Source organism: Sturnus vulgaris, chromosome 4 (genome assembly GCF_052056855.1).
Source record: "Sturnus vulgaris isolate bStuVul1 chromosome 4, bStuVul1.hap1, whole genome shotgun sequence".
Classification (NCBI taxonomy): domain Eukaryota; kingdom Metazoa; phylum Chordata; class Aves; order Passeriformes; family Sturnidae; genus Sturnus; species Sturnus vulgaris.
Genome location: NC_142246.1, coordinates 61,508,283 through 61,521,260, shown reverse-complemented (window position 1 = coordinate 61,521,260; position 12,978 = coordinate 61,508,283). Strand labels below are relative to the sequence as shown.

At 37.4% G+C, this 12,978-nt stretch overlaps 1 protein-coding gene across 2 annotated transcripts in view; it reads right to left on the bottom strand.

The window, feature by feature from the left end:
• ARHGAP10 (Rho GTPase activating protein 10) overlaps positions 1-12,978 on the bottom strand; it is a 138,084-nt gene that overhangs the window by 58,407 nt on the left and 66,699 nt on the right. For both annotated transcript variants that reach the window (XR_015803351.1, XM_014880541.2), the window contains exons 9-13: positions 12,466-12,572; positions 10,721-10,815; positions 7,948-8,029; positions 6,902-6,944; positions 5,573-5,638 (exon numbers count right to left, since the gene is read on the bottom strand). Coding sequence is in view for 1 of the 2 variants with exons in the window: in XM_014880541.2 (XP_014736027.2) it covers positions 5,573-5,638; positions 6,902-6,944; positions 7,948-8,029; positions 10,721-10,815; positions 12,466-12,572 (393 nt within the window). In the remaining variant the exon portion in view is untranslated. The remainder of the gene's footprint in view (positions 1-5,572; positions 5,639-6,901; positions 6,945-7,947; positions 8,030-10,720; positions 10,816-12,465; positions 12,573-12,978) is intronic.

Genomic DNA, 12,978 nt, shown 5'->3' with positions numbered 1-12,978 from the left:
ACTGAACAGTTTTGCTTGGGATGAACAGAGGAGCCACAACCAGCACGGTATTTTCCCATTCTATACAGACACTGGACCACTTTCCTGGCATTCCTCTATGCCCTTCCATCATCTCACATACATTCACTTCTCTACCCCTTCTCTTCCCCTGCTTTTGCCTTCCATTACATGACCCAGGGCAGTAAAATTGTGAATATAAATTGAAAAAAAAAACGAGAGGGAGAGAAGGGGCAGGGAAGAAAAAGAGCAAAATAAGGTAGTCTTTGTCTGCTGCATTGTTTCAGAGCCCAGATAGTGGGAGGTAAAATACTACAGAGTACACAGATGTTTGAGAGGCCTCATTACAAACACAATCTACCTTCATAATCACACTGGCCTGGAAGAGTAGAAATGCCACAAAATACCTGTGTTTCTACTCCAAGGAAACCTTTTCAAATAACAGATTATGTGGTATTCTTATTCAAAATATCCTTCAACAAAGGAAGAATTGTGGAGAATTCCCAGCTTCAATATCAAGCTGTTCCAACAGAGAGAAGGAAAATTAAAACCAGTCATATGAGAAAAAGTTTCTTCCCAAATAAATATTAGATGAAGTATGTAAAAATCATTAGCCTTTTAATGAATTACTGTCAGACAGAGCCATAATACACAGCAATAATTCTCAATATGGTAGAGAGAACTTGGCATTTTCTACCTCCTCCTCCTCCTGCCTAGCCTTGCTGCATCTTTTCTCTCTTCTCTGATGCTTTCCTGTCTCTCACACAGTCTACAGCTCCCCTGGCCATCCCAGATCCTTGAGCCTGCTGAACTCCTCCCTGCCAGCACTGCTCTTTCCTCTGTCCCAGCAGGGAGATGCCAGCTGCAGCTGCTCCTACCCCTGTTTGCCCCATCTGGGCCAAACTGGCCCTTTTTCCTCCCCAGGATGCAGGCACTGCTGCAATGGTGCTGAGCCTTTAGCTAGATGCCAGGTTCAAAGCTGGCACAAATTTACAGAATAATCCAGATCTTTATTTTATGTGTGCTCATCTAAACACACAACTCTGGAGTATGCTCACAGTTCAGCTGTACACAAAAGAATGAACTGAAAAAAACCCAGCTATGTGGCCACAACACTGCTCTTCTCAAAATAGGAAGTTATCAACACAACCAAATAAGTTTTCCAATAATCCTTAGAACAAGTATGATGGCATGCTATGCACCACTTGGAGACACTAAAAAAAACCTCAACAATATAGTCCTTGATACACTCCAAACAAAAATGCACTGCAAATCTGTCTTGAGAGCAGCAAATAGTTTTGCTTCAAACTTCTCAGAGGCGTCCAGGAAAATTCTGGTACCAAACTAACACCAAGCTTTGCCAAAACACATCACACTTTTTTAATGCAATGTCTTCTACTAGTTTCAGTACCACAGAACAAGCCTTCTGCATCATATGCAAGATGCTAAAAGCTGAAGAAATACTGTCACACTCAGCTTTTGCTTATCTCAGAAGCTGATTTGTGATTTCCTGTGCTTCTAACATTAAAACTGGCGGGAACCAACTGTGCTGATTCCAAACATACATTTACTGGCTTAGAAATAATAAAGGTCAAACCACAAAACTATTCCTCAGTATTAAAACAGACATGATAATGCAGAAGAGTCTCTGAAAAATGGCAGTATTGAAACTATGACAATCCTCCAGCAATAATCATGAGTCTGTGATAGAGATTATCAGATAATTGATCAGTTTCAAATTCATCAACCTGAAAAAAGCACAGCTAATTGCTAGCAGACATCAAGAAGTGCAAAGAGGCATTAATATTTCAACACAGTTTGAGATGATACCTTTAAAAATACTTTCAAATGATGTTTTATTTAAAATATACAAACCTGGTTTGAAAGAATCCTATTTCTGATTTAATCTGCACATTTCAGATCTTCAGCACATCCAACACTGATAATGCTTGGCATTTACAGAACACAATTGACAGGATGACTCATGGCAAGGAATGGCTCACCAGTGCCTGAAATGCTGAAGGGTTCAGACGCTGTGTCTGCCGGCTCAGCCACTCTTGGCAACCTGGAGCGCTGAAGCCCCGCAGCACAACTTCCTTCATATTTACATTAACTCAAGATGTTTGGCTGCCTGATACCAGAATTTGGCACAGCATGTGAAGCATGCTTAGAAATATAAGGTATTATAAGCAATATGGTAATTTATACTATTGTAAGGAAGGTATGGAATAGGTAAGTTTTCTTTGTGATTGGCATTGTACATGAGGCTGACACAGACTTGCAATATAGCTGCAAACACAACTTTTATACCAAAGTCCATGGCACAGAGACAGCTTTACAAGTGAAACTCTAAATTCAAGGTAATGACAGAGGGTTTTTTGTCACTTGCAAAGGTTTTGTACTCCCTCCTCACCATGTGCTTTCTGCCTGACACGCAGCTCAATGCTGCCATCTCTCTCTGCAGCTCAGATTGGCAGCTCCGGTAGTTCTAAACTCAAGAGAAACACAACTCTGGCAAACTTCACCCATCACATCCCCTCAGAAGATACAACCAACTACTTGCACACAAAAACATGCACAGAGCCTTTACTAGTGGAACAAGCAGCTCTTTGATATTTCTATAAACATCTACCCCATTCTATTATTCTCAGTAGAGAATAATAAATGAAATATTTCAAAGAGAATCCCAAAAGACAAATCACAGGGGTACAGCCAGCCAGCACGGTGCCCAGTATGTGAGATGGGATGCATATCCTGATGCCTCAGCATTTCCTACCAGGTAAAGCACAGCAAATCTCTTGTAAGACAATGATGAATCAGAAGCTCACATGCATTTTAACCAAGACACTGATTTTTGTGCTTCTGTTCATTCAGAGCAAATAATTCCCTTCTTGGCTTTATAAAAGGGAACATAACTGAGAAAAAAATTATCCAGCCATTGACAAGTTTATGTTCAATAGCTCTGTTATGCTCTTCTCTCTCTGAATACCAGACTACTTCTGCTGTGACATGACAAGACTATTCTCAGTTTCCACCCACACTAGACTGTCCTCTCTTTCCACCCACGCCAACCTCACACCCATTATGATTAAAAGAGATAAAAACATGGCACACAAGCATCGTCTCTGAAGAAGCATCTGTCCTGTTTTCTCTTGCTGAATATAACTTGCTTTTGATGTGCTATCATTAAAGTAAAATAACCAAGTAAAAACTGTTTTCAAAAAATAGTACAGGTAGAAAATTCTGCAGCATGAGAGATAGATTTTCTTCATCATACAACTAGTTGTCCAAACTCTTTTGAGACACACAACTGAATGCTCTCCTGACCCTCCATTTGTTTGCTCTGCAGACATCAGCAGAAAGTCCTTTAGAGGCTTTTTTGTTTTGTTTTGGAGTTGTTTACTTGTTTTGTTTTTTAAATGCAGTTGAGTTTATTTTAAGCTCAGAATCAGTAAACAAAAAATCATCAGAGACTTCTTGAAATGTAATGGACAAATCAAGTGGATTGAAACTGAACTAAGTGGATTGTTGAGTTCCTGGAAGGTAGTACCTCACCCAAATAGATTCTTGGAACACCAGGGTAAGAAATATTCATTGAAAACTGATTTATTTTCTTTCTTGAGTACTTTACAAAACTAAATTAATAGACACAAATCTTTTACATTGGTAGTGTACAAAGGGACAAAGCTGCAAGGTCTCCACAGACTTGGGGAACTTTAACTCTTTCCCAAGTATGTTTCAGGGCAGATCCCCCTATAGGGAGACGATGCTGCTAACCTATGAAAGCCCATTTGTCTTGAACAAGAGAGCTACACAAATACTTTGCAGCACCCTACACACCCCTAAATCAAGGCATAAAGGACACAGTGAACTTAAACCTCTGTTCAGTTTAACCTATCCACCCACAGCTCTAAGGAAAAAAAAAAGGCAACAAAAACTATTTTTCCAAATAGTCATTTCATTAAGAAAGTGTTCACATTTTTTCCACTGTTGTGTTCTTGTTTCACTTTTCTTGTAGGGTATCAGAAAAAGGAAAAAAAAAACCAACCTACCACTTGAAGAAAACTATTTGAACCCATTGATAAATAATAATAGTATACTCCACACTGCTTTTAGTAAGGAGAATTCATGAAGTATTGTAAGGCAGCCTGTAAATGTACTATAAGCCTAAACTAGCCTTTCATTACATGAGCACATGCCACCCTTTTTATTTAATTTGCCTCATTCACTGTAAAAAGAAGATCCAGACTATACTGAGACAAGGTTTTACAGTGAAGACAACTTATCTGCAGGACGGCAGCTTTATCTGCAATGTTTCCCAGCTCAAATATTCAGATTGCAAATGCCAGTAACTGAAATTTTAAAGTGATGAGACATGCAAACTTATCTGAAAAATATTCAAAAGAACAGAATGAACGAAAATAGCACCAGAGAGAATATGGCCTAATCTGGAATAACATCTTTAATGCATCAGACAGGCCTGATACAAAAAGGTCTAAGAGAAAAAGGACTTCAGATAATTCTTGCTGTTTAAATGCAAAATTCCAAGTATCACAAAGGCTGCCTGTGTTCCTAATAATATTGTATAATACGTGTATACATGGAAGACACATTTTCAGTAAGATGCTGCACTGACAGCAACTTGCTCTTGAACCTGCTCTTCTGTTCATCTTATTTAAACTTATATTAAACTGTGATACACAGAAAATAAATATTCTGTCCTGTGCAATGCCAGATCACTAGAAGAAAGATATAATTCCTGAAAAATTCTAAGTGTTTCCTTTGGGAGTAGGAAGCAAAGTCAACAATTTCGGAGAAAAACAAAATGCAAACAGAAATTACAACATCTCTTTTAACAAACTGAGGAATATACTGCAACCTTACCTACTTTCATGTCTTCACCTCTTTTTTTAAAAGCCACAACTAAACAAGCTGGATCTCCACACAATGCCATATACAGCACAGTGAGTCTCAGAGTGCCTGGTCGCCACACACTTCAGCAGAGCCTCTCCAAAATCAATCCTAAATACCTCTTGAATTCTGTGAACACTGACCTCTCCTCCATCTCCTGCTCTGGAAGTACAACAATGAGTATATGCAACAATAATTCCTGACAGCATCTTTGTCCCTGGGCTGATACTAACTCCACAAAAAGTACGTCAACATTTTTTGTTAATCACCTGCCTGCTCAGCTACTCTTCTTCTGCCTTAAGAGAATGAACAGAAATGAAACACTGAAACAAATTACTCTTTCCAACAGCAAAGCAAAGGTGCAGGCCCTGCCTACAAAACACAGATTTCTCTTAGCTATTGTGCACAAAAATTGGATCCCTTTGTCAACAGAGGTGCTATTCCCCACTTGTGAGCACTTCTGGCAAACACATTTCTTGAAAGAAAGCCATGCATAAAAGGATGGGACTGGACAGACTCCTGTCTTGGTCAGTGTAATCAGTGAAATGTCTTCCATGGTAAAATCTTTTCCAGAGATCTACAGGAGAGTTTACCACACAAGCTTTCTTCATAGAGCAGACCAGCTGCTTCACCCTTTTCACAAACAGGTTGGGTTGATTTTTACCTCGTGTTTCAACAGCACTGATGCACTTTTTGATGATGGTAAACCCAATCTTATCCAACTGTGCACCTACAAAAAAACCAAAAAGCGTTGAACAGTTTTAAAGCATCATTACAATTATGTCTTTCACTGAAAAGAAGGCTGGAGTTAATCATAAAGCTAATACTTTTGAGGCAATGCTGTAAATATTCTGAAAAAATTTTATAGAGAAATTCTGCTTTTCTCCTTTACAAGCCTGCCTAGCCAAAGTAAAGGCTTGTTCTGGTGATAGTGGCTTCAGTGAATCTGTTCACAGCAGCATCCTTTGAAGAATGGGATCTCTGATTAGTTACACATGTTGGCAGATGCAAGATGGAATTTAACAGCACTTACTGCAACATCGACAACATCTGAGAGAGTTCACCAAATGGGACAAGGAAGTACTTATGATGAAAAAACATAATTATCAACAGCAGGGCTTTTACTGAGTCCTACCCTCAGCCAAAGAAATTCCCACACTAAAGATACAGGACACATGTATATCATTTCACAGCAGTTAATGATGTGACTACATGAAAGCAGATGCATGAACAGGACAACAGCTGAGCTCCAGCATTCCTTTGTTGTTCCTATCTTACTCTTTTTCTTCACATCAAAACTTCATTTAAAAGCTGATGTTGCAAAACTGCCCTTCCCCCAAACACCTGGCCTTCTTGCTCCTGGGGACCTGGCCTTGCACCATGAAAAGACAAATCTGAGGAAAAATTTCTATTAATAACACCAGGAACCAGCTTTAATCAGCAATTTCAATTTTTTTAAAAAGCAAGCACAAATTGTCTCATTATTGCAGAAGGATGCCTGTTTTCACTCTGTGCCAACAGAAGAAAGCTAATGTCTAAAGAAAGCCATGTCTTCTACTTCCATATTTTGGTTTATCTTTTAAATGCACAAATTCAGCTTTTTTGCTGATCTTGACATTCAGCTACAACTGCTTTTAAAACCATACCTACACGTTCTAACAGCAATATACACACAATCTGGATTAAGAAATTGAGATGCATTTACATAAAAATTCACCCTTGAAACAACTTCAGAAATGAAGTAAATTGGCAAAACCAATCAGACTGTTTCTCCAGCTTATGTCCAGTCTTACAGTTCTTAGATATGTACTGAGTTAGTGTGAAAACCCATTAATTACAAAATCCACAAGTAATATTCACAACTGAAGACTTAAAAGTAAAATAATTAAGATGGATCCAGAGGGGAAAGAAAAAAACACCAATAAATTACCTTTGCCTTTCTCAATTGTAAAATATTAACAAAATCAGCCTTAATGATAATTCAAATACTTACTTCCCTCTCGTTTTGCATTCGCTTTATTCAAGTTGATGAGCAGCTAACAGAAAAAGAGTAAAAAAGACAAATTATTTTAAAGACTTACATGAAACCATGAAAAAAAGATACTCAATCTTAATGCTCAGTAGGCACAAATGCAGTTGTTTACAGCCAGAACATAGCACCACCAGCAGCAGGACCAGAAGTCTGAGCCCCTGAGAACAATGTAAGCTACAGCCATTGAAATTAACTGGGATTTATGTGCCCCATGTTCCTCTGCAGGTTAAATTCCCACAGTTTCAAGGTCATTCAAATTATTAAGGAGTTGATGATTACTGGGACTTATGTCCCAGTTTGGCTTTCCTAGAAGTTGTAAACTTATTGGGGAGTCCAGTTCAGCCAACATGTCATGGTAATAAACACCTCTGCAAATGAAACCAGATTACTGTAACAATGAGCTCAATCCAACCTACAACTACTGGGGCAGGCACGTGATGGTGTCATTGCCTAGAAAACCCCATTATTTCAGCCCATAAGACCAATATACTTATCATTGTAAGAATAAATAGTGTGTTTCAATTCGACGTCTCAGACCCGTTTCCTGATGTGAGGCAGAAATTAAGCAAGTTCATGTACAACCTCAGTCCCATTGACAAGAACTTTTTTGATTTGGTTTTAAAAAAATAAAATAATACCATGTAACTCACTCATGCAAGTTTTGCCACTGGAATGCAGCATGTCAGCATAAGACTAAGTGAACATGCTTATACTAGACATTTTCTACAACACCAATATTATCATTGGGATGGGAAACCATTTATAAAGATCGATCCTGTCATTACAATAAAAAATTCTTATATCAGCATTAGCAGTTATCTACACTGAGCTTTACCAAGTTACTCATCTCTCCTGAGTTTTATTTCACTTCTATCCTTTACTCATTGAGTCTATCATTTTGCAAACTACATAATCCCAGTTTATTAAAATAGAAATGCGATCAGAAAGCAGAGAGTAAAAGAATTCCCCATTACACTATAAAAGAATATTTTAAAAATTATGCTTACAGCTTCCTTTCCATCCAAGGCTTCCATCCACAGCTTCCTGTCTTCCTCAGAAAATGCCTGCATGGTCACAGGAACACCAGGTCTGCAAATGTACCAACACATAAAGTAACTGCATTCATCAGCAACTGAAAAATGCTTGTCTAGCTCGATTTCCAACTACAAGCAAAAGCCCACTGTCCTAAAATTCAGGGTTCATTTCCTTTTGCTTAATAACTGAACGCTGTTCATCTCAAAAATAAAAGGTATAGAAGTGATACATGCAGTAAGAAATAGGGAGAACAGGGAGGAAAAGGGAAAGTGAATGTAATCTGCAAACTATCTGAACTAGCTCATTGCTGATCTGAACCTGCTGATTCTAACACTTGCTGGAGTTACTGAATTTTGTGAATTGTAAATGAACCTGGACTTGCATTGCTGTCAGATGACAAATGGCATTTGTTAACTCAATATATAATCTCCATCTTTAATGCAGCAACTATCATCATAGCTTGCAAGTAAGTATCTTATGAAGACAACCATCTCAATTCAATTAAAATGAAAACCAAGCCATTTAGTTCTTGTCACTAAATTACAATTGTCAGAGTATCAACCTAGAAGCAATACATCAAACTCACTATATTCTGTATGAAATATCATTTGTTTGTCTTCAAAATAAAGTCAAAGGAAATAAAACCTTCCCTCATGGTCTTGTATTGGAAAAACTAAAATCTAGGTAGTATTTTGGAAGGATAATGCTTTTTATCAATAAAATAACTTTTTCCTATCCTAGAAGACCTTTGCTCTCTCCTTAAGATTTAAATTTCTCTTTACCATTAGTCACCTTCAAGTAAACATGATGGAGTACTAGAAGCAGGAAAAAGTATCACTTCCCAGAGATTTAACCAGAATCTTAGCACCCCCAGAGCCATAAATATCAGAAGAAAATACAACCATCTCAGCTTTCCTTTTGAAAGAAAAATATGCAAATTTTCAGCTAGCCCCAAGTTATGCTTAAGTCACACACAGGGCTGAATGTTTGTTACTTAAAATTCTTCCCTAAAATTTTACAATCATGCCTCCTTCCAAAGCACAGCTGTCAATCCCTGTGTTATTTTTTAACTTGGACAAGCTGAGGGATAAGTGTGCCCTGAACTGATACCAAGGAAACAAGCTAATGGCCTGCAGCACAGAACTAATCTCCATGGGAACATCTCAGTACTACACACATATATTATTGAAAGAAAAACGTCTGATATCAAGGTCAGAGTGGATCAAATTGTGTCTATTATATCAAGACAGAAAGATGAACTAGATTTTTTTCTCCCTTTTACCAGAGAAGAGAATTAAAAAGTGGTTTGCAGGATCAAGGAAACCCTGCTCTCCATCCATCTCTGTATAAACTCCAGATACTCCACTGAGCAGATGACACAGAGAGGGACAGACTGACATTTCTCACGCCACTTTTTATCAACTTCAGACTCAGTTTGAATCTGTTATCCCTACTGACCCAAGAGGAGCTGATGCCTGGAGTATAAACCTTTACTCCCTTTCATACTGTTGAGACAATTAGAATAGCTAGAGCACATCCTCCTCAACTCAAAAAAGCAAGTTCAAACCACGTTGTAGAGTGATGACAAACATCACCTGAGCTGTAAACGAGCATCTTGTCATCTGCCACGTGGGCTAGAAGTTTTCTGATGCAGTGGGAGTTTCACATCCCTTTACCCATTGCTTGTTGTAGGAATGACCATGCCTCAGGCCAGTCTGACTGGTCACACAAGCTCAGTATAGACTCTGATTAAATTTTGAGTACATAATCACAGACATCTGCAGACCATTAGCAATCATAGGACAGGGGGTCTGACAGCATTGGCCCCACTGCTTTTGAAGTGAAAAACACTAAGAATCTGATGAAAAAAAACCCCAAAAGCCTACAAAACTTGAAGACCTACTATATTATAAATTAGCATGTAGTTAATTGGTATAAGTGAGCAAACATATAGATTAAAAGTAACTCAGAGGGGGTGGATGCAAAAACTCAGCAGCAATCCACTAATTTATATCTAGCATTTAATTCTAGACATGATCCATTTCTGCATCAAAATAATGTAGCATTACCACAGCAGTATTTATTTAGAGTACCTTATTAAGGTGGATACCCTCACTTCATAAATAAAGACTAGAATGCTGTTGAAAGATAATATTTATCAAATTTTGAGATCCTTTAGAGAAAAACATTATCAAGTATTTTCTTTAGAAATAAAGCAAGAAGTGGTGCTTCAAAAAGACAGTGGCAGCAACATTCAAGATGCAGTGGATGATTAAACCAGGCATAAAAAGCCTCAAAATCCCAATAACCTTATTTCAATCTGAAAATCCACCCTATCTCCTCAGCAACCCATCATTTTGGAATTTATGACTGTGATCCAATGTGGTCATGCCTATATGAATTATTACTGCAATCAGTCTTTCACTATGGCTGTATGTACTTCAATTTAAGCCATGTTTCTTCACTATGGTAACAACTCTTAATAGCTCCTCTTAACTTTGGCTGTGCTTTTCCTTAATGTGAGCTCAGGCAATGCCTACATTTCAGTTTAATTCATCTCTGCTTCTGCTACCAACAGGTAAAACTCAGTGAGCCATTGCAGTGCTTGCCTGCTCCTCCAGTGACCATTCCCATTGGAACTCTGGCTGAGGATTGAAGAAATCAGAAGAAAACACAACAGTAATTTTGCAATAGTTTTGACTAATACTTAAACAGAGCTCTTCCTAGTGTGCATCACAAGCTTACCTGTCTGAAGCTTCTAAGTCAAAACAGAATCGCCTGTCTATTGTATCTGCATTTCTTTTGGTACAATACGTAAGGACAAAGAGCTCTGCATCACCCTGTGAAAACAAAGTTTTTATAAGCTTGACCCAGTTTTTGTAAGTTTTTATAAGCTCCAGTAAACCAGCTGTACAAGGCAAGTAAGGTAAATTTATATTAAATGGCAAAAGCTATACTGAAAACTGACACTTGCAAAAGAATTCGCCCATGTTTGCAGTTCACTTTTCTACACAATAACAAATTCTGTGGTCATTAATCTAAAAATATTGAGTCCATTTTAGCTGGTACTTTACAGAATGACTCAGTACCACAGTAAATTAAAATAACAAAAATATCTTGCACTGGTTACAATATAAATACACAAAGAGATGTTTCCCATTTTATGTCAGCCATAGTGTTTTCCATAGTAAAGACCACAGTAAAGGCTACAGTAACTCGAACAAAAGAAGTGTTCTTTACTATCTGTAACATGTCTTACAGAACCAACTCTCTTTCTTTCTTCAAGACCAACACCAGGATCTTATTTAATCAGAAATCACAAACTCATCTGTGAATGCTGCCTGAGTTGTACCAGATTAAATCAGGATTAACTGCACATTTTAATTATTTCTTGTCTTATTCAACATCTCCAGACATAAAAGGCTGTCAGTGAAGGAGTAACTGCAGGGGTTTCCAAATGGGAGATCTTTTAATACAGCAGAAATGGCTTCATAGGTGTTTTAGAATGCTGAATGCTCAGACACACATACTGTATACTATGTAATATACTAATTAAAATGTCTTATTACAATTAGAGTAAATTAGGATAAAAAGAATCACAGAAGTACTGAATGATTAAGAAAACCAAATACCACTAATTTTCAGTATATCAGGCTTTCCAAAGCTTTTGAAAGATTCTTCCCAATTCAATATACTCGTAAATATACAGAGTCCTCAGAATTATGAAAGCCATCTCCCCTCTGCTGAAACTAATAGGATATAATAAGTTGATAAAATTACAACAGGATTTTCTGATCCAATCTGAAAACACGACAGGGTGCTGCATTTACAGCATATTGACTCAAATCTTAGTTTCCAGGTTCAGATATCCTTTTTCCTTGCAACAAAATACATTTTATCCCTATCAATACATTCGTTTAATGTGTCATGTTTAAAGGCAATGAGTGCCATCAATTCCCAACTATTTCAGTAGAATTAAAGCTATTTAAAGATAAACAAAGCCTTGGGTCTTGAATATTTCAGATGCTTTTAAAGATATCTGAAATTACAATCAGTTATCAGTACAGATTATATTCCTATAAAAATCCACTTTTCTAGTCTCACTTCTAGAATTTAAATTTCCTAAGGAGAATTCTAACTGAATCATTTAATAAAGAAATTTCTAGGTCTGTTATATTTTCCTGATTTATACTTTAGAAATGTAAAGGCCTCACAGAAAAACAGGGTTCTAAATAATGAAAATTCCATGTTATCTGTGCCAGGTCCTCTGGTCTTCTAAAAGGAAGCAACTGAAAAGTTTAGAGAATTCTTACCTATTAACCCACCCACTACTTTAGGTTAATGTCCTTCAATGGCAGACTGAATTGCATGAGGAAAGATGGAAAAAAGGGGCAAGGAGGGTAAAGGGGGAAAGTATTTAACACATCTTGACACATTCTCTGATCTTAATACAGGACAAGTGTAAGAGTAGAATATAGAAATATACATACAACTTTCCCTCCTGATCTGTGTTCAAATGGGATCATGGAGAACTTCTTTGTCTCTTTCCTGTACATGCAATAGTGCTTCACCCAACTGGAACCAAAGGGAGCAGGCCCTACATAACACAAAAGCAATAAATAGCATGTACCTTTTCCAGTTCCTGCATTCTCTTCTCCTGCTTTCTAAAATGATACTTAAGAGCCCTACTTAATTCCTAATAATGCAGTATTTAAAGCAAAGGTACAAATTAAGAATAGTATACATCATACAAATGTTAACCACTGCTTACTATTCTAAAAACCGATGCATGTTGTACTTCCCTCTTATGCCCAATGACAAATGGAAAGAATTATTCATGTATCTTTCTCTCACTACTACAGACAAAATAATTTTTGCCTATAAAGTAAATATCCCCTTGAGACTTTAGCAGAACACAGAAAGCTAGATTTACATTTGGTAACTTGAAGCTAAATAACTACAGATTACCACACCTCTGTTGCAAGTTTTAAACAATCTCTTGA